Source organism: Malaclemys terrapin, chromosome 4 (assembly GCF_027887155.1).
Source record: "Malaclemys terrapin pileata isolate rMalTer1 chromosome 4, rMalTer1.hap1, whole genome shotgun sequence".
In the NCBI taxonomy this organism is placed as follows: Eukaryota; Metazoa; Chordata; order Testudines; family Emydidae; genus Malaclemys; species Malaclemys terrapin.
The window spans coordinates 120,924,270-120,946,064 of record NC_071508.1 but is presented as its reverse complement, the minus strand read 5'-3'; the positions used below and the strand labels follow the sequence as shown (position 1 = coordinate 120,946,064).

General features: G+C 40.9%; 1 protein-coding gene across 8 annotated transcripts in view; it reads left to right on the top strand.

Moving 5' to 3' along the window:
* The window catches only part of FOXN3 (forkhead box N3), a 301,624-nt gene that overhangs the window by 187,698 nt on the left and 92,131 nt on the right, over nucleotides 1–21,795 (top strand). For all 8 annotated transcript variants that reach the window (XM_054025439.1, XM_054025442.1, XM_054025440.1 and 5 more), the window contains one exon: nucleotides 17,026–17,090. In XM_054025439.1, coding sequence (XP_053881414.1) covers nucleotides 17,026–17,090 — 65 coding nt within the window. The remainder of the gene's footprint in view (nucleotides 1–17,025; nucleotides 17,091–21,795) is intronic.

Below are 21,795 nucleotides of genomic sequence, written 5' to 3'. Positions count from 1 at the left end.
TACAGGTCAAGAAGTATTAAGCTCTTGTTCTTGTGCAATATGTGGGAGAAGCCAACTTTGTTTAATAAAAATTTAGCTGTAAAGAGCCCCCTACTGAGGTGCTAAAGGTGCTACACAATGACTATAAACATTCTAAAGCACAATGAATAATAAAAAACAAAAGGATTCAACACAGGAGGGGGAAGTGTGTGTGTGTGAGGGGGGGAGAAGAGACTGTAACAAATATAGGCAGTCTGGGGTAATAAAAAAAATCTCTTAGTAATGGGGTGGAGATGGGGCAGGGAGATGTTTGAAAGGCGGAAAGGATGAACTGAGGTGGTATTTCAAGGGCAGTTCTTTCCATCTGCCAAGACCTGTTGTGGTTAGGGAATAAATTCCATACTATAAAACTTGGGCACAGCTAAGGCACAATTTCTACTGACTTGTATTACAGTGGTGGAATCTCAAAAAGTGTCCGACTGCATGTAGTGGTTGGAGTGAGGCTTGGAGAAGGTCCCTAATACAGCTAGGTGGCTGCCTGAATTGTTCAGAGTTCCCAATGCTAATACTCACTACCTTCTCATTCAACACTTGAAAGAATGCACTGATTTTGGAAACTCCAGTAGTGTCCCAAATATGGTACTGTGAAAAAGAAAGAGAGCCTACCTCTTAACTCTCATTTTATTTTACTTTTAAACAGCATATGGCAAAGGGCAGTTTGTTTCCAATTTTTTCCAATACATATGAAGTATTGTTTGTAGTAAATCAGTGGTCCCCAAACTTTTTATATTGTCCCCCTCCCCCCCCCCCCGTAATATAATCTGTCCACTTTCCCACCCCCTGGGAGCGGGAGCCGCAGCTAGTGCCTCGGCTGGAGGTAGGGTTGGGGCTGGAGTAGAGCTGCAGACAGAGTGGGGCGCTTCCTCCCCATGGGTGCTGGCTCAGGCCCCGCTGCGCCCTCTGAACGTTCCTACATGCCCCCTAAGGGTGTGCACCCCACAGTTTGGGGACCACTGTAATAAATGAATACACAATAAATTGCCTCTTTAATGGTAAAAAGATGAAATCCCATTAATTTTATGACTGGTTAGTATTGTTTCAGTAAGATAGCTGATGTTTGAAATGCAAAGTTTCTTGCTATCTGTGATCTGATGTTATGTAGGGTCGAGGCACAAGTTCTGATGTATGTGTGGGTTTGGTTTTTTTTCACAGTATTGAGCAAATAGTTAATCATTCTCTGTAATCTAAATCATTGACTTTAAAGAATAGATTTCTCCAGGGCTTTATTACGGAGAGTACATTTCTTTCCATTTGCTACTGATCGGTCCTTTATAGTGATGGAAACACTGCAGAAGACAAACAGATTATAGGCTGCCAAAGAAAATAATCATACACAACCAAAGCCAATCCATTCTAGAGGCCAACCACCAAGTAGATGGTAGGATATCTTACACAGAAAGTCAACCAGGCCGGGCTTAAGGGAGGAGCAAGCCATAAACAGGGATGAATGGTGATGCTGTACCCTGTGTCGGCAAAGATGCTCTGAGATGAAAAGAAGAAAAAAAGTACTACTCAGAAGTTTTTACCATTACAAGTTGTTGGATAAAAAGTTGTGTGAAATGAGATTCAGAGCGGGATTAGTCAATAACTAGTGGAAGGTATGTACATCAGAAGTAACCACCATTGACAACAACAACAGATCACTTCAGTCAACAAAATGGGCTCCACCTCTGAGATGGAGCACAGCATCTGTGAGAGTGGGCGTTCCCTTCAACACTCCCATCTCCAGTGCTGCCAGAGTAACAGATGCTTCCCTTCTGGTTTGAGGTGCTCACCTGAACAAAACACCTGGACCCCACAGGAGGCCAGACTACACATCAGTATACTAGAACTGAGAGCAGTCCACCTGGCTTGCAGAGCCTTTCTCTTACTTATACATTCACTTCATATCCAAGTGATGTCAGACATCACCACCAATGTCTTTTACATAAACAAACAGGGCTGAGCAAGATCTCTTCCCCTTTGCTGGGAAGCAGTCAGACTTTGAAACTGGTGCATCAGAAACCACATCATTCTCCAAGCCACATACCTCAGTGGGATCTCTTTGCCTCTCAAATGAACAAAACTCTTTCCCTTGTATTGCTCCAGAGGAGCTCTGGGCCATGGCTCAGAGGGTGGTGCTGTCCTGTTGTCATGGACGGATGATCTCAGGTATGCCTTTCCTTCTGTTTCTTTGCTACCACAGCTCCTGAGATAGATCCATCACAACAGGGCCATCATTCTCCTACCACCCAAATGGCCCAGCCTGTTTTGTTTCCCAGAGCTCATGAAAATGTCAGCCCATCTCTGATCAGGATCTGTCCCTGCCTAGACTTCCTAACTCATCAGGGAGGCAGAATCAGACACCCCAATCTAGACTTGTTCCATCTCAAGCCTGGTGTGTGGATGGGCATCGGAAATAGAATGCTCCTGTTTGGCACCTGTTCAGCCTATCCTTCGCCAAAGTAGGAAAGATTCAACTAGGACTAGCTCCCTAGCTAAATGGAGATATTTCTCTTCCAGGGTGCAGCATAATCAACCTTTCCCAGTCACTGCTGATATCCCACTTTTAGTTGCTGTCACTTGACGACCATTCAATCCTTTGGACCTAAACCAATAATTTTATAGAGCCATACATTATTTGTATTCCTGTAGTGTCTAAAGGCCCCAACTATGATTGGAGTGGCTTTGTGCAAGGTTCTGTACAAACACATAGAATGAGGCAGTTCCTGTCCTGAAAAATCAGTCCCAAGCATAGGTGCTGACTCCGTGGGTGCTCCGTGGCTGGAGCACCTACAGGGAAAAATTGGTGGGTGCTTAGCACCCACCAGCAGCTCCCCACCCCAGCCCCCAATCCCAGTCCGCCTCTGCTCTGCCTCCGTCTCCTCCCCTGTGCACACCGCATGGCCCCTTTTTCCCTCTGGCTCCCAGCGCTTGCGCCGCGAAACAGATGATTTGCACGGCAAGCGCTGGGAGGGAGTAGGGAGAAAGGGGAACATGCTGTGCTTGGGGAAGAGGTCCAATAGGGGCAGGGAGGGGGCGGAGTTGGGGCAGGGACTTTGGGGAAGGGGTTGGAATGGGGGCGGGGAAAGGGTGGGGCCAGGGGTGGTGGGGGCAGGGAAAGTTGGCGCCTATGGTCCCAAAGTGTTTCAAATACGGTGCAATCAATGAGGCATCAACATTAGCATAGACTCCTGCAAAATTTTCCCTTAATCTCTCTGTGCCTTAGTTCTGCATCTGTAAAACTGTATCTTGTAGGGGGGGTTGAAAAGATAAATTAATGATGTTTGAGACTCAGGTAGTATGTTGAAGAGCACTGTAGAAAAGCCCCTGAGGCAATAATTCCATATTCAGTGCAGGATTCAGATGGTGTTCAATGAATGAAGCCTGGTGCCGCTTCACTGAATAGCGAGGAGAAAAAGAAGTATTTATTGAACATGTCCTTCATTCTTTGAGCACTGTCCATCCTGTGCACTGAATGGTATTAAATAGTATTTGATCATGTAATTAAAGACTCTTTTATAATGCATACACACAAGAGGGCAGAGTTACAGTTACACATGGCAACCTTAAATTGGAATTTTTTAACTTTCAAGTGCTTGACTTTGCAACTTTAAATTTCTTTCTAATGTAGTTTTCTTGCATGTAATTTAAACAACTTGGTATTTGGCCCAGTAACTTCAGATCCTGAATAAGGGAGGTCCACTGAATGCAGATTTGTATAGCCTGTAGACACGTTAAGTTTCCAAGTGCAAAGATACTGTGCACGTGGACCAAGAATAGAAACAGTGAGCTCCATGCCATGTATAATGTGATTTGCATTATTATTTGGTGCTGCATTAGTAATTAAATTGGTGAGGTGTCAGCCACACCACAGCAAAAGAATTGGGAGAATTTCCGTGGATGGAATGGAGCGTTGTCTGTGCTCCTGTAGCCTTTTTTAAAAAAGATTTGTTTGCTGGGAACTTATGTGCTGTTATCCTCACTCCTGCTAAAGTACAGCTACTTTTAATCTTGTATCTTCCACGCTAACAGAAACTTTTTTGCTCTTGTTCAGGGGTAACATGCTACGTCTATAAGATCTGACATATGGTTACACTCTTGTGAGTGTAGCACTCAAGTCTTGTATCAGATCCACTTTAGTTAAAAGTAATGTTTCTTTAGATGATACTGTGAGGCTTAATGCCGACAATTTTTCTAGCTTTGTTTGAAGGAAAATAGACCAGTCACCCTTATAATATAAATTACTGGTCACCATGGTGATGCACAATATCATTGTAACGTGATGCAAAACATGTGTCTTTGAAATAGAAACAGAAGCTTTTCTACCAATGAGCTGCATGAAAGGCCTGTAGAAAATGGACTTTGGCTGTTTCAAAGTTTATCCAAACTTGATTTTGGCACAGTAGCCTGTTTCACCAGGGGTCATATTTTATTATGCTTAAATGATAGATATGCTATTGTTGTGGTTTAGTTGCTTAGGTATTCACATGCAGAGCTACAGCTCTCAAGAGGTGTGTCTGTTTCTAGTTTTAATGGTCAGAGCTGTAGTATTGTGATACTGAGTTGAAAATGGAAGGCGTACCAAGCAATGTTGATTGTTGTGAAAGCTGCTTTTCTTGTAACTAACATCGTAAGATAAGGCTGCTTTAATTCAGTTTACTGGGAATTGTGTTTTTAAAGAAGATATGAACAGCGACACTTCCTTATTACTGCATGGCATGTGAAATTCGTTCCACCTGCTGGAAGCCTGAGCATATCCCATTCCTAAAGGGATGGAATGTAGGGAAATCAAATTCACCCCACCCTCACTAACCTAGGCCACTGCAGCTGCTATTCTAGCTTATGGTGTGCAGCCCCTCCATATTGGTACTAAGGCCCATAGGGTATGTCTACACTGCAGTTAAACACCCGCGTCAGCTGACTCAAGCTAAGGAGCTGTTTAGCTGAGGTGTAGACATTCGGGCTCAGTCCAAGCTCTGGGACCCTCCCACCTCACAGTCTGTGCCTCTATTAAACAGCCCCTTAGCATCCAAAGTCAGCAGACATGAGCCAGCCAGGGGTTTTTATTGCAGTGTAGACATACCCGTAATGTCCATAAATGGGGCTCTTTAGCTTGTCTCTTGTTTCATCCTCTAAGTGACCTTCTCTGCCTATACAGGCTGGCACAGAGACCAGTTATTTGGTGCACAGAAACCCCTGAATAGCTTCTCAGTCACAGCAACACCGCTCTCCCCTGCTTTGTGCAATTCTTATGTAGGATTTAAGTTGTACAGCGGACCTTGACTATGTTAAGTAAGGAACTGAGAGACATATAAGTAGCACAACAATAAATTACATAACTCTTGTATCCACCAATGTGTTGTCTTCCTCCAAAATAATGAAAGGGGTGAGGGAGAACGGTGCATACTACAAATGAAGTAAACTTTAACTAAACACACTTAAAAAAAATACGTAGCCCTCACATCGTGCTTTATTTTCACAATACTATCCAACAAATAATTATCCTTCCCTGCAGTACTGCAGGGTAGGTCAGTATTGTACCTGTTTTACAAGTGGGGAAATTGAGGCACGTAGGTGAAGGGACTTTACCAAAATCTACATATTCAATTAGTGGTAAAACTGGGATTAGAATTTGAGGCTGGTAGCCAGAAACTCCTCAGTCAATGAACATGACTCCTCTTGGAGACAAATCTTTTTAATTATAAAACGCACATTTGGCTCACAATGAGTTTCTAAATATATGTGGTGTTTTTTTCTATTCTGATATTCAGCCTAGAAAAACAAAGATCTCAAAAGAAATGTTATTGTATTTAAAGTAGAAAGTAGTGACTAGTTTGACAGATCTAGTCCAAAATGCAAACATCTAGATAGGGATGTCAGTTTAAAAATAAAAAAGCGGTATCTTTTAAAAAAGAACAAAACAAGAATAAGAGGTCAATTGCCTTATCTTTTACAGGCTTTACCTTTGTAACTGGTGTTGATAAAGCTATTTTCAGCCATTAGAAGGAGCCATAATTTTTCTGGAGGCCACAGAGAGAGTATCCCGAGGAAAAGGGAGCTCCATACACCTTTCCAGTGGTAAGCTTCCTTGGGCTATCTCAGGAGACTCTTTGATGGGTTCCCAAGGAAACTTGGCCTCATTTTCCTGGACTAGAAGAATAGTGACCTGTGCTCTGAAGTTTTGAAGATGGTGATGGGGAGAAGAAAAGGTGGTGTACGAAAACATTAAATGGGAGCCCCCAGAATGCTCCTCGGGAAGATGCACAATTCAGTCTTTGGGGAGTGCAACAACCTGATCAGCTCACTACATTTTTCCTTCAAAAAGCAAAATATATTTTGTTTTCAATACATTTTGTCTGTTTTTGAAGATCTTTAGAGCCTGCTTTCTCCTCTTGTATTTAACTTTATTCAAGAGCTAGGCTTAAACCCTGTGGCAGTCATGTCATCTTATACAAAACTTATTTAGAATGCACAAGAAATCAGCATTTATTATTTTTCTTTCAAAAGTGTGTTAAACACCTTCAGAGAAACAAGTCAAGTCCCAGTCCTAAGATTTACAGTCTACATCCCACAACAAGTGAGTCATACAGAGACAATAAAAGGGGGAACTGCAAGGGAAGGAGAAGCATTACTATAATATTAGATTAATCTTTATAAATTAAAAAAAATTGCTATTAGGAAGTCATAAATCTCTTAAAATAATGCCTTGGCACTTGCAGGAAAATCGGAGACTCGTGAGTAAAGATTTTGTGTAGTTAAAAAAATCTCTGAAGTAATCAGTTTTCATTAAAATCAGGGAAATATCTTAAGAATATGTACTTTCAAAATATTTTTCCTGTATTTTCATTAGCCTTCGTTTTAGTGGGTTGAGGAGTGGGGATTCCTGATGTGGGAGGAAGCTTGCTTTAATGTTGCTAGGTAATAGCTAATTGTGATATTAACCGCCAGAAAGTTGTTGGCAGGAACTGTAAATTCTTGTCTTATTAACAGAACGTGTCTGAGTCGAGTACAGCAGTATATAAAAGCTGTTGTATTGCTCAAAAAGTATAATGTGGGTGATCAATTCTTTAATATAACCACAGTGTATATAACTGGATTTATAGCAGGTTAACCCCTTTCTGTACTACAGCCTAGTTAGTTCTCGTCCAGTAATGGCAGTAAAGTTGAATGTAGCAAAATTAATGCAGAACAGTAATAGAAGGATCTGTGTTCCCTGTGCTGTGATGAATGGAGAGGAATAAAGAAGAGTTAAGGAGCTCCATCCCCTCCCTGAAAGGAGGGAGTGGTAACTCCATTTTCACTCAGCTGGGTCATAGCTCTGAGGCTGGGGTAGGCCAGGATTTAGTGGGCTAAAAGAATTCCACTTTTGGTAGGAGCTGGTGGTACTTGCTAAAATGAATACTTTTCCTTGAGCATTTACTACCTGCTCTGTGTTTGGATCCCCTGCCCTGCCTCAACAGGGGATTTTGCATGGGTGGAGGAGCAGAGTTCCTGCCAGGAAGGGGAGCCAGGATGCACTGTTGGGGAAGGCTCCTCCACAGGGTTTTTACATGTGTCCCTACCCACCCCACTCCCAAAGGGACGCATTAGTAGAAAACTCTCAGCAAAGTTTCTGAACCTGCAGTTCCCTACATGTTTTCCTTGTAGATTTAATGATATTGCCTAAAGTGTGGCTTTCACAAGATTTCGTAGGGGAGCTGTAAGGTGATTAAATCACCTGGTATACAGAAGCACACTCAAATAGTCTAAATACCAAAAGTAATATAGTAAATATCCATACATTTTCAACTCACATGCAACAAGATCACTTTGCATCATTTCATGGGGCATTTTAAGAATAATAAAAACTGTAATAATGGGCAAATAGCTAAGGTGGATAAAATCAAGTGCCCTTTTCACTACCGGGGGTGGTTTTGGTGATGTGCTGAACGTTTAAGTTGCTTTTTGAATAAAACTGTACTTATCTGAAAATAATATCTGAAGCTTAATTCTGAATATACAGAAGACGTGTGTGCAATGCATGGTTTGGATAAATGAAGTTGTTATGCATAAGGGAATTCATTTATCTAAATGTTAGATCGGAGAGTCACTTGAGTTGCAAGAGCTTGATTTGACACACAACTGTTTCTGAACAATTCTAACAGAATTAGTTCAAACCCAAATTACACTTGTTCCTTGATCTCTTTACTCCTCCCCTCTATCTTTGGTTAAACAGCACTCATTTTATCAGAACAGGCCTATTTATGCTCAGATGGTAGGAAGCACCTCCCCCCATTGGGGTAGGAACTGCAAAGAGAACTGAAAATTTTCAAGTATTTTACTGTAAACTGTCATTTCCCCATCATCCCCATGTTGCCCAAATCTCACACTGGATATTCGGTCTGTGTTCTAGTTTTGGGGCCAGAACCAGACCAGTCTGTCATTAGTTTGGTACTAGGCTCATTTGCCGGAGCCACCACAATGATTCTCTAGGCTTCAATTCTTCTTTAGACTTTTTTTTTTAATAAAGGAAATATAAATATCCTACCAGCAGTGAGTAAAAATGAAACTGTTCCATCTTCCACGCTGATTTGTGTGTGGGACAATGTAACTCTTCCTGAAGAGGTGCTGGAACAATTTGTATAGTGGGGGGGCCGAGAGCCATTGAACCAAACTGTAAACCCTGTATATGATGGAAACCACTTTAAGCCAGGGGGTGCAGCAGCACCCCCTGCACTCCTAATTCCAGCACCTATGTCTTCCTGTGGTGAGTTACCCCAGGCACCTGAAAAGAGAAAGCAAGAGTTGACCAAATCTTCTGCACTCTTCCAGCTCGTTGTTGAGGGCAAAAAACGCCTGTCTTGCATTCAGCGAAAACCAGCAAGTCAGGAAGGCCACCTCCTAATTCCCACTTCACCACCACCTATAACAAAGTGTGACTGTTGACTGCCCTTTGGGATTTGTTCAGCCTTGCAGACAGCCAGTGCAATGGGAAAGCTCCCCTTCGGTGCCTGTTCAAATGAATAGGCAAGGGCAAATTAAAAGGTGGCAGAGGAACTACCAATAGCACTGAGGCCATCAGCAATAGAGTAAGTGCCTGTATGCAGGAGGTATATTGGAGAAAAGCATCCACAGAGACGGCTGAAATGTTTGGCTTTTCTCAACCCAACTGCACTAGCCATTTCTCCAAAGCAGCAGGAGAATGTGAAACAAGCCAGTATCAGCCTCCTCCTTTTTCTGAATAACCAGTCTCCTCTTCCCTGCACAAGTGCAACTTACAGAGAATCTCCACAGCTTTGAATTTCCATAGTATATAAAATCTATAACTCTGAGACCAAGGAAGGCAAACTGGGGAAAATACTGGGGTATGCCACGTCCTTACCAAATCTTGATACTAGCGTGGCAATTATCCTCCAGTCCTAAATCTCGCCAGAAAAAAAAATGTGGTAGCTATTAATCTCCATTTTCACTTGTATACCAATAATACCTAGATTACTAATTACTAGAGCTGACTGTAATTGTGAGGATCATTATCCACTGCTGGCTTTAGATCAGGTCTGATGGTGTTACATTCTGAGGTGCAGTCCAGACCAGTGAGGGATTGTGTCACCGCTTGTCCTGCAATCTTGGGTGCCTCACAGTGCTTTGCTGCTGTAGCTCCCAAATAGGGCCACTCACAAACAACCTAAGAGCATGTAGGTCACACCCTGAGTGTCTGTGTATAGTTGCAGCTTGTCAGCAACACACCAGCCACACTCTGGCTTCCACCAGCCGTGATTACTACCAGCAAGGTGACTTCAACATACTCCCAATCCTGAGTTTTCCCAAGAAACGTGTGTTCTGCACTGTCCCACCCTTTCCTGGACAGTTCAGATATTAAAGATCCATTGCCCCTGTAAAGGGTCAATATTCAACAGTTTCTTACTTTAAATGGAGTTCCCAAACAGCTCATTTTAAACACCCCATTTGATTAGTTTAGATTAAAAATAAAACAAGTTTATTTAATTACAAAGATAGAGGTTTTAAATGAGTACAAACATAAGGTATTATTTCTCTTGTAACAATTTCTGACTTTAAAGATAAAATGCTTTCTAGTAGCTAAAACTAAACAATTGTGGTTATATTGTTCCTGTCCCATGTTCTTTATATTCGGTGTGTATAAAGCAGTGTGTTGGCTTTCAGCTGATGCTGTTGAAATTTAGAGCCTTTACCAGTGTAGGCTGTATTTAAGTCTCCTTTCGGAGCTTCATTTTGACTAGTATCTGCTCTGTCACTACCCACCTTTTAGGGACCCTGACACTTGCTGTGGCTAGCCATGGGGTATAGAACTCCTTTCCCCTTGACATTTTGTCTCTGTTAATAACTCCCTACTTCAAAAGGATTTTAAATTATATTCTGTGTTTTTTTGTTTTTGTTTTTTTCTTCCCCTCCCCCAATTTCCTCAAGATATATTTTTAGAGTATAATCATCATCATTGGCCTCATATTTATTTACCTTCCCCCTCTCCATTCACCTCATACCTTAACTCTTGTGTTTGGACCCATACAACTGGTTTTGTTTGAATTTGAGAAATCTGTTTAATCAGGCCTTTCTGAAAAGGAGGCCGGCTGGAGTTTTGGCATAAATGTAAAATACTGCAACATTGAAAGAGCAGTTGTGTCTTACTCTTTTGTTTGGCTGTAAGAAATGCAGACTCCTTGCTCTAATGTAAATTCCAACAGACAAAGGAGTTTTATTTCCTTGTTTTAAGTCTCTTGCAGCCTATACACCTTTTAAGATCTTGTAAATCTGATATATACATTTTGATAGAAATAATTCAGCTACAGGGTCACACTTTTCATTGCTTCTGTGAGCCTACCTCATTTCACACACCAGGAGCTCCTGGTTGGTTGCCTGACGGGCTGGCCAGCCTGCCTTGTTTCCAACAAAAACATTTGTTAAAATTGACATGTTCCTGCAAAATGTTTTAGATGTGTATGAATCAACTTTTTCTGACTCAACCTCCCCAGAACACAATATCCTATCAGTAGGGTTACCATCCGTCCGGGTTTCCCCGGACATGTCCGGCTTTTTCAGCTTTAAATGGCCGCGTCCGGGGGAGATTTCTAATAAAGTAGAAATGTCCGGGATTTCCCCCTTCCCCTCATGCAGAGTGCAGCGTGGTTGATTGGACAGCTGGGTCTGATTGAAAGCCGCTCGCAGCCCCTGGGGCCTCTAGCAGCCAGAGTCCCTCCCCCTCCCCCGCTCCCTCTTCCCCCGCAGAGCAGCGCGACAGTGTTTGGCTGCACGTGGAGCTCGCAGCTCTCCCTCGGCCTGGGGGGGGGGGGGGGGCAGGCAAGGGACAGGGAACAGGCGGGGTTAGATTGTTCAGGGGGACTGTTGGGAGAAGGGGGTGTAGAGAGTGGTTGGGGCAGGTAAGGGACAGGGAACGGGGAGGTTAGATTGGTCGGGGGTTCTGGGGGGACTGTCAGGAGAAGGGGGTGTAGAGAGTGGTTGGGGCAGGCAAGGGACAGGGAACAGGGGGGGTTAGATAGGGGGTGGGGTCCTGGGGGCAGTTGGGGGGGGTCTCAGGAGAGGGCAGTCAGGGGACAGGTAGGGAGTAGGGGGATTCTGAGGGGGGCGGGAAGTGGGAGGGAGCGGGGCTGGGGCAGGGCTAGGGCAGCACCCTGTGTCCTCTTTTTTGATTGTTGAAATATGGTAACCCTACTATCAGAAAATTTCTAAGCAGCTTTGCCCCAAACCCTGTGTGTCCCAGAAGCTCCCTAGTGAGATTGTGACATGAGAGGTAAATCAGCCAATCATCTGATTCAGTGGAAATTGGGCTTTTTCAATTGTCACCACAATCAGTAGGGTTCTTCCCATTGATACCCCTGGATCTTCAAAAGTTATTGTACAGACCAAAAAATGCCATTGACTTGACTTCACTCAGCCATTTATTGTTGATAGCTTACTGCATGGATGATGATTTTCTTAACCATGCAGTGTTCTACTGATAGGAACTTACACATATACCATAGTTAGAATGACTGACTGGATTCAGAGGGATTCATCCTGAACTTAAATGCATGGGCCTGCATCCCCATATAGTTGTTGTAAAATCGTCTACTATTAGCATGCATTTTGCATTAGCTGCCCTATGGTTGAAAGTAGGATTGAATCTTCAATTTATCTTGCACAAAATGCAGGTAATAGAATGATTGTCCTGCAACAGGAGGACTGTTTGTGCTTCTATATATTTCCTCAGATGTAATCTGTTCTTATCCATGCTCTCTCCAGTGTGGTGGTGTGGTGTGCTTCAGATGACAAACCTTGATTACATTTTAAAATCTTCTTGTGTCATTAAAGCCAAAAACAGCCAGTCAAAACTACATTTGTATCTACTAATGGGATAGTTACTTTGATTAGACCTTTTAGTTATAGTTTAATACTGACTACATGTAGCACATCTGCATTAGGCTAGAAGTTCTTAGAACCTCAGAGTTGTTTCCCAGCTACAATGTTTATTGTCCTATCCAAACTCTTACTATAGTGAGCTCCGCAAGTATTGGGTATTTCCACTTCACAGTTTGTATTTCTGACTAATGTTAATTTATATTCTGTTGTATTTAGAGCACAGCATTAAAACAATTTTGTGATACTGAAGAAAAACCTGATACTGAATGCTGTAGAACTGTATGGTTTGCAGAGTGTTCTAAATAAGACAAACTTAAAGCATATCCTTTCACAGATCCATTAAACTGTAAACTTTTAAAATAATAAGTCAGTGAAGGGTTTTTTATGGCTTTAAATCATAGCAACTTTAAAATAGCTGTTACTTGCTTTCTGGATCAGTTTCTAGTTTTTGAACACTAGGTCCCATTTGAAGTGGACCTCACACTAAATGGTAGCATGGGATTCTTTTACTTAAAAGTTCAGTATTTCTAGTAGCCAGAGGAGGGGATTTATTCAAGGAGAATCTAAACAACTGGATCTCACTCCTGTTGAACATGTTAAAAAAAAAAATCTTAACAATAAGTGGTATAAAAGTAGCATTATTATTACTAGGATATGCTGGTCACAAATGACTTTTTTATATACTCTATGGCATTTATATTACTATTTTGTGTTCACTGTTGCAGAAAACAGAAGGATATATAGTCTCTGCCTGAAGTAGTTTACAAATTATATAGACAACCAAATGCAGCCCAAAAATACTCTGGATGACCCAAAGGGTGTTTTTATCATAGGGAGTGTGGGCAGGGTGAGCTTTTCCAAATGTTGACTTCATCGGAAACAGGGAGGAAGCGAACACTGAATACTTTAAAACTGAGAGACTGTTTAACTCTCGTTTCTCAAATTGAACTAAATTTTAACAGTTAATACCACCTGAGACTTTGTATGTAAGAGTTTGGGAACTGGAAGCTAATTTATCCATCAATTACCAGTTTTAGTTAAATGTGAGCTCTGTTCTGCAAACACTGAGGCTTATTATTGAAAATCTTGATCTGTCTCACTCTCTGTGGCACGCTGCTTACACATTTGAATTTCCAAATTTCTTCCCTGGAGATCTGCAATCAATTTTCTCAATCTCAGTGGGCTCAGGTTGGCTCAGATTGGTTTTTCATGCAAGTCTCTGGGTTTTTTCAGTTTCAGGAAAATACAAGGTAAATCCATCATTGCTTTCTGTTTCCTACATCGTAGACATTATGTCTAGTCAAAAATATAAGTTAATATCTCTTCTGCTCCCCCTTCCTATTCCCAAGTTACTCTAATAGCCTGGTTGTGAGAAAATGTCATTAAAACTTCACTTCAGGATTCCACTGAATTTTACATGGGAACCTTTTACATAAGGCTGGGAATGTCACGTTTAGCCCACTGTCCAGGACAAGTTTTTTCAGCATATTTTCCTCATCATTTTGCAACTTTTCCGTGTGCCAACCCCAAAGATGATTCTGGACTCAGTGAGGTCCTATAAACTTAGAGCCCAGTCCTACAAGGAGCTGTCATTTATCTCCATGTGAATTCATAGTGTCCAACACCTTGAAGCATCAATGCCCTGATTTGTAAGGTAAGGTGTACAGCAAGGATGTTGGTAGTCATTCACCTGTAGGTAGGTAGGTGCATATGCATGCATGATCAATCTGTGTTTGGACATGTGCATGCATATACATACACTATTTTCACACTGGTAACGATTCAGTAATACTATTTTGGTTAATTCTCTCCTGCGCTATAAAAGGCTTTTATTCCCAGGTTATTGACTTGAGTTCTTTTACAGACCATATATTAATATTTTATTTAAATGAGTCACTCAGTGAAACATGTATATGTTAGCACAAAAGTCTCTGCAGAATAATTTTGTTGAAAAGTAGTGTGTTTTTTATTCATGACATTTTATCAGAACCTTGCTAATGGTGCAAATGTAACAAAAGGCATCTGTTTTCCATTTCACTGAATTTTGTGTAGTAGTAGTCAAACAAAAAGAGAGAAAAAAGTAATGAACAGAAATGGTGTGTTGCTTTCTTTAGACCGTGCATCCAAAGATGGAGGAGATGGGGGTGGATTGTTAACTGATATAGCAGAAGTTGCTATATCTTAATCTTCCTGAAAAGTATGTTTTTGTTTTTTTAATTTGTGTTTGGATTTGCATCTAGGGAACTTCTTTGTATCCTAGTAACTCATGCTTCCATGGTGCTTGTTTTAAGATGACTTTACAGTGTAGTAAATATATGTCTGGGGTTTTTTGGGGGGGAGGGGCGGAGAGGAGGGTAAGAGGTTATTTAGTGTTGTTTTTTTAAAAGCTTCGGTGCACTTTTTTGCAGCCCATGTCATGACTTTATTATAAAGATCCTTTAACACATCTGTTTTTTTCTTCTTCCATCTAGAATGTTACCACATATCTTTTTGTTTTAAAGATTTTTCCCCTAGAGTTTGTGCTTTAAAATGCTCTCCATGCCTAAGCCCTATCAACATACCTGAGATTTCTAGTTTATAATAAAAGCTTATATTGTATTTAGTGCCTTTCATTCTGAAGGTTCCCCAAGTACCTACAACTATTTAAGCATCACTGCTTACAGCTGCCTTTTGAGGGCACCAGCTTGCACAAATCACATTGCACAGCTACAGAGAAAGGGGAATATTTGGCAAATAGAGTAACCCCTACTATTACTAAAGTGCAGTGGGTTTTTAGTGTTCACACAGGATCTGTTTGTTTTTTTTTAAAGACTCCTCCAAAATACCTCCACACACTAAGCTGCATAATACTCTTATTTTTCTATCTCAGAAAGCTGAAAGTCTAAGTCGACCTGCATGCAGATCTGTTATTTCCTTAAACTCTTTGGCTGGAACTCTTGTCATAGGTCCTATTCGTTTCCCATGAAGTACCCTGTGTGCTGAAGCTGCTGTTAGTTATGTAGGTAGTGTTCTGTGAGGAATAATTAGATACAGTTTAACAGATCGTTTAGAGATCACAATGTATTAGGATGCTTGTTTTCTTGACCTGTTCAAGGCTGTAACAAACTGAATTCTGGTGAAGGGGGGAAAAAAAATCTCAAATGCTGGTCTCTGAGTAGGGCAGCTATGGAAGCACCACAAGTTCTGAGTCAGCACTTCACACAATTTCTTTTTAAATCCTCCCGCAAAACACAAATCTGTGTGAAATATTCTGTATGGACTGGAACTTACTCAAACTAGATGATAACGAGACCCACTGTAGCAGCTTGTTTTATGATTTACACTTGTCTCCAAGTCATCCTCATCTCAGCTACATCAACCTCCTCATCTCTTGACTTAACAAATGCAATCTTGCCCTGCTTATTTGCACTCAGTACACTGCTGTAAACATCATTTCCCTATCTCATTGCTTTGACCATGTTCACCCCTCTTTGTGCATCCCTTCACTGCCTCCCCTTTCTCTATCTCATCAAACACAACTACTTGTCTTCACTTTCGAGGCCCTTCTCTGCTTACATCTACCTGATCTGTCATCTGTTGTAGGCTGTCAAGATGTTGACTCCTGCCTCCACTCTGAAAATGATGCCAGCCTTCATTGCCAACTTGTTTAATTTTCAATCCGGCACCTTTGTGCTTTCTCCTTTGCTGGCCCTCGCACTTGCGAGGAGCTCCCCATAAATATTTGCCAAGCAAATTCATTATCTACCTTCATTATCCATAATCCCTCCTTAAAATTGTCTACCAAAAACTTAACTGTTAGGCCACTGCTTTGTCAGTATCACTGCCCATTGTCTCACTGTTTCCTAGTGCTTCCCAATCTGTTGGAATCCACTGTTGTCTCCTGCCTTATGCTTATATTGTAAACTCCTCAGGGAAGGCCCCCTTTTTTGTTCTATGTTTGTACAGTACCTTGCACAGTGGAGTCCCGGTCCATAACTGGAGCCCTATCCGCTACCTCAATCCACGTAATAAATAATAACTAATAAAATAAGTCTCTTTTAAAATCATGGCTCTTGTCCAGCCTCCTAAACTTACTGTCCATATCAATTGAAGTTATATTCTTATTAATGTGATCATTAATGATGATACAATGAGATGTCACTTGATGCATGGCATTCTTCATGGAAGTAATATTCCTATGAAAATACAGAAACAGTACAGTATTTGGCTAAGCCTTTTTTATACTATTGCTTTTAAACTGGGAAAGTGGGTTGTTCAGATTAAATGCTTGGCTGTAAAGTATATTGTTTTCCAGTAGCAGATGCCTTTTAAAAAACCCAAAGGATATTTGTTGCATTGTGAATTCAATTAAAAAAAAAAATTGACTCCCCCCCTCCATGCTGCCTTCCTTCTCTAAATTAGCGTGTGAGTGAATGTGAGGCTGGAGGGCTAGGCTGAAGAATGTTTTCTTGTGAATCAAATGTGAATCTTAAATCAACTTATCAAATAATGAGAATGTTGGATCCTGTTTTAAAGTCAAACCATGACAAAGTTGATACCACATTAAAAGGAGAGGTCGTCATTAAAATAGTAACTTGTAAACGAGTAAATGTAAATAAGATTTTCTTTACACTTATTTCTTGTTACCTTTAGCACATCAGGTCCACCCATTTGGCCAGGAAGCACCTTTTTCAAGAGAAATGGAGCCCTTCTACAAGGTAGGTCATAGATATATATGCATCTCCTCAGTAATTCTTATTAACGTATTTTCACAGTGATCATAATTTTCATAATATTCTTTTTGGGGAAGAAGTTCAAAGTGACTTTGTGGTTTTATTTGCATTGTACCTGATTCCTTTTATTTCAGCTCTCTTTAAATCCTGGTTTCATGAAAATAGCAAATTATTACTCAAAAGTGATATTGACTGTGAAAATTGCTGCTTTCTCCTTCCTCAGATTGATTTGCTTATTGTAAATTATAACAATTTTTTCTTGAGTGAAATTGAGAGTACACAGTAGAAAATGTCCGAGGAACAATTTAAACTGTGTTGTTGAAGCAAAATTCTTCCCTGAAAGAGAGAGAGACTTTCTTTTAGTTCCTAGCATGCATTCTCTAATTGTGCTGATGCCAAGATGTCTCTTCGGGTGGCCATGTGTCAACACCACAGTGGGGAAAATAATTAGATGATTTGTATCAAAGAAAACCTCCCAAGTTAAAATGTGTTTATTCTTCTTTATATTTGTGTAGGACTTTGGAATTATTTTTGTTTTTATTTCAGTGTGACATACAATAAACTACCTAAAACTACGTAGTTTGTGGAGTTTAATAGGTGTTAGGGAAAGGTTTTCAGAGAGTTCTATTAGATTTTTATTCTTCAGAAAGAGTATTTTTGGTTTTGTGGATGTGTACGTATAACTTCTCTCATAATTAGTGTTTCTTGGGAACATTAAAAGAAAACTCTATCCCCAAATTATGTGGAAATAACTTGCAGACTTTTCATAAGACCCTTCTGTTCTGGAACAAACAAGTTATAACTTTTGTATTGAGATCAGCCTGTGAAATATATCAATTTTGGGATCTTATTCCTCAGTGCTTGAAAGTTTTATGCAGGTAGCTTCCATTATAAATGAAGGTACTCCTACCCAGTAAAATGTCCCAGAGATCAAGAGGGGATTTAACATTGAGGTCAATGGCTCACATGAGGCCATACCCATAATTATATATACAAACATAGTCACAAAATAGAAAGGAGTGGAATGTGGCGGCTCTCCTCCCCACAGGGTAATAAACTACTGCAGTTCAACGGAGAATATTTTTGAGCTAGTTTTCTGCATATTTCTAAAGCCTGGCATCTTCATTTTTTTTCTAGTATCTTTGTTATAGTGTGTTCTGATGTATTTCATTAGAAGCTTCAGGCTGTTCATTACTTCTAGGAGACAGTACAGCTTACAGAAATTGGATCCTTTAATTTTTTGTAAGGACAATATGGATTTGATGTCCTCACAGACACAAAACCATATTAGAAGGAATGCGAGGGGGGGGGCGGGAGTCTAATATGTTAAGTTTCTGCTTCACTCGTTCAGGGCTTGTCTGTGGTTGAGTAAGCGGTTTAGATGTATCCCTAATACAATTTTTTCTGTAGTTACCTTAGAAAATTAGAGATATTGTCAAGTTTGGATGGCACAAATGTTGATCTCCCTTTTCTTATATTACAAGATGTTTATGAAGTCAATATAGCTATTTTGTATTCCCCACACCTCCACAGATATTCCAGCCCTTTCTCATTACAAAAACAGGCAACTGCCTATTGAGTAACTGATTGACTAGCAAAGCTTTCAGCTGGGCTGGTATTCAGCATAGCCACATCAAATGGAACAAGTTAGCCAATATTCTGTCCCAAACCCATACACCACTACGGGATGGGGTGAGGGGAGACAGGGTAGGGAGGGGACAAAGTATCTGTCTGAGATGGTTCCCTTAGTACTTTATGCTCCAATTTGAAATATTGTAGACTAGAGTCAAAAATTCCTTCAAATCTCTGGTTTTATTTTTAAAAATGGATGCTTATATCTGTATATCTCAGCAAGTAGCAAGAAAACATTGACAGGTTTCAGAGTAGCAGCCGTGTTAGTCTGTATCCGCAAACAGAAGAACAGGAGTACTTGTTGCACCTTAGAGACTAACAAATTTATTAGAGCATAAGCTTTCGTGGACTACAGCCCACTTCTTCGGATGCATACCAAAACTTATGCTCTAATAAATTTGTTAGTCTCTAAGGTGCCACAAGTACTCCTGTTCTTTTTTCTTGGTTTTGGGGGGGCTAAAGAGAAGATAACTCCACTGTGTTACCAACTCTTCTTAGCTGAGAGAGATTGACTTCTCTCCCTGTTTCCATCTGTGTTTTATTTCAATTATTTGGCAAAGCAATTTTAAACGTTATAAAGTCTGCCAAGGGAAAATGGTGACCGAGAAACCTGTTATCTGCAGAAATCAAAATAGGGAAAGAAGAAGAAATAACAGAAGTTAAATGGAGTGTGGTTGTCCTATAATCATTATGCCTTTGATGTAAAAAGAACAGAGGATTAATCCTGTTCTGGCTTTCTTCCCTGCCCCTTGTTCAAGAGCCTTAGTTCATCTCCCAAAATTGATATGAGGTGTCCCTTCTCTATTTAACTTCCCTGGGAATAAGATGGCTGCATCAGTTTCTTCTTTGGGGAGCTCTGTATTATCTGATTCCTGACTTTGCTCTACAACCTGGGGCCAAAGAAAATGAAAGAATGAACTTTATTTTCCCTGTTGTCAAGGCCCTGCCCTAGCCACTCCTTAAAAATCTGCTCCCCCCCCCCCACTGTATTGGAGTACTATGGTCATAATTAAGGCTAAGATTTAGTCATGGGTATCTTTAGTAAATGTCATGGACTGGTCACGGGCAATAAACAAAAATTCACGGCCAGTGACCTGTCCATAACTTTTACTAAAAATGCCCATGACTAAATCTGAGTTGCACCGGGGCGCTGCTGCACTGGGGGTGTCCTGAGGCCAGCCCCATTGGCTGCTGCTCTGGGGGCCCCCGGGGCCAGCTGCCCAGGGCTGCTGAGCAGCGGCGGTGCAGGTGCCCCCCGGGCTGCCCGAACAGCTGGCTGGGGGGCGGCTCCAGCAGCGTCTGGTGTGGCTGACCCCAGGACAAGTTGCTCAGGCAGCCATGGGGTCAGCCACACTGGTCACTGCAGTTGCGGAATTTCACAGAGGTTGCGGAAAGTCACAGAATCTGTGACTTCTGTGACCTCCGTGACAAACTTGCAGCATTAGTCATGATGCCTATGTGCTCTCCCTTCCCCACCTGAACTCCCATGCAGATTCTAAAACCGTTTTCATAGTACGCAGGACCTTTTGCCTCATCTAAGTTTCTAAACTTACTGCAAAAACTTCCCTAATGAAGTCCACGAGGGCTATTTTGCAGGATTTCCAGAATTTGTAGGTTGTTTGGTTTCTTCGCTCAGTTTTCCTGTTCCTGTGCTTCATTACACATGTTGATTTTGTTTCAAATCATCAACTTTCTCTTTTCAAACCTTCTATCTGTTTTTTTCCTTTATCCAGCTGTTTTTAATCCATCTTTATTAAAACAACTTTCCACTTTAGTTTAGAGAAATTAGTGATTTCCTCCTATCATCCATTTTATGTGGAAAAGATCCTGTTCTTGTCTGGGGCATCTGTGACAGGTGAGAATGGTGAGGTCTTATGTAGCAAGGGTTTGAGGCTGATGTATGGTGTTTCAACAAATTCAGCTATATCTCTCTGCTGTGTACTTGGACATTCTCAGTTCATGTCCCAATTTCAGGAGTGCAAGTGTAAGGAGATCAAGTTACTTGACAATCCATGGCTTAAGCATTGCCACTAAACTGTCTTTGTGCCCACCTCATGTGCTTTCTGTCCACCATTGCCAATGCAAAACCCTGGCTCCAAATACTTGAAAAAATAAAATGAAAATAAGGCTTCAATTTATTCCTCTCAGCTATAGTTAGCAGTGATGTAGAATACTGACCTGCAGATTCCAGCTGCTGGCTAACTATCTGTCTCTAAGATGTACAAGGACTGAGATAAAATTAAAAATCTACTGTAGCCAGAAATCTCAACTTTTAAATTCCCTTTCATTTTGAAATACTACCGTTTTTTAAATGACCCACTCTTTCTTAATTGCCCTCACTTATAAAAACAAAGAAGCTACTTAGGCGTCTGCTGCAGGGTTTTATTAAAAAGTTGTATATTTTCAGAATGTTTTATAAAATTTGAACACCTGTCATGTCTTCCCATATTGGCTATGTGCTATTTGAGTAGTGAAGCAATACACCCGGCTGGTTATCAGGTATAACCACATTCTTTGTTACATAGTCTAATTTCTGATGTCTGTACTAGGAAGATTTTCTCTCCCAGTTCTGTTCAGCATAATGGCATTTGAAAGCCAACTACCTGTAAATATGCAATAAAGTCTTGGTGTGTTTTGGATTTAAGTGAATCAGTGCTCTCGTGATCCTGAAAATGCCTCACCAAAGGCTCTTAAGCAAAGCAAGCAGTGCTGGGATAAGAGGAAAGGTCCTCTCGTGGATCAGTAACCGGTTTAAAAGATAGGATTCGAAGGGTAGGAATAAATGGTTAGTTTTCAGAATAGAGAGAGGTAAATAGTGATATCCCCCAATGGTCTGTACTGGACCAATACTGTTCAACATATTTATAAATGATCTGGAAAAAGGGGTAAAGAGTGAGGTGGCAAAACTTGCAGATGATACAAAACTACTCGAGATAATTAAGTCCAAAGCAGACTGTGAAGAATTACAAAGGGACCTCACAAAACTGGGTGACTGAGCAACAAAATGTCAGATGAAATTCAATGTTGATAAATGCAAAGTAATGCACATTGGAAAACA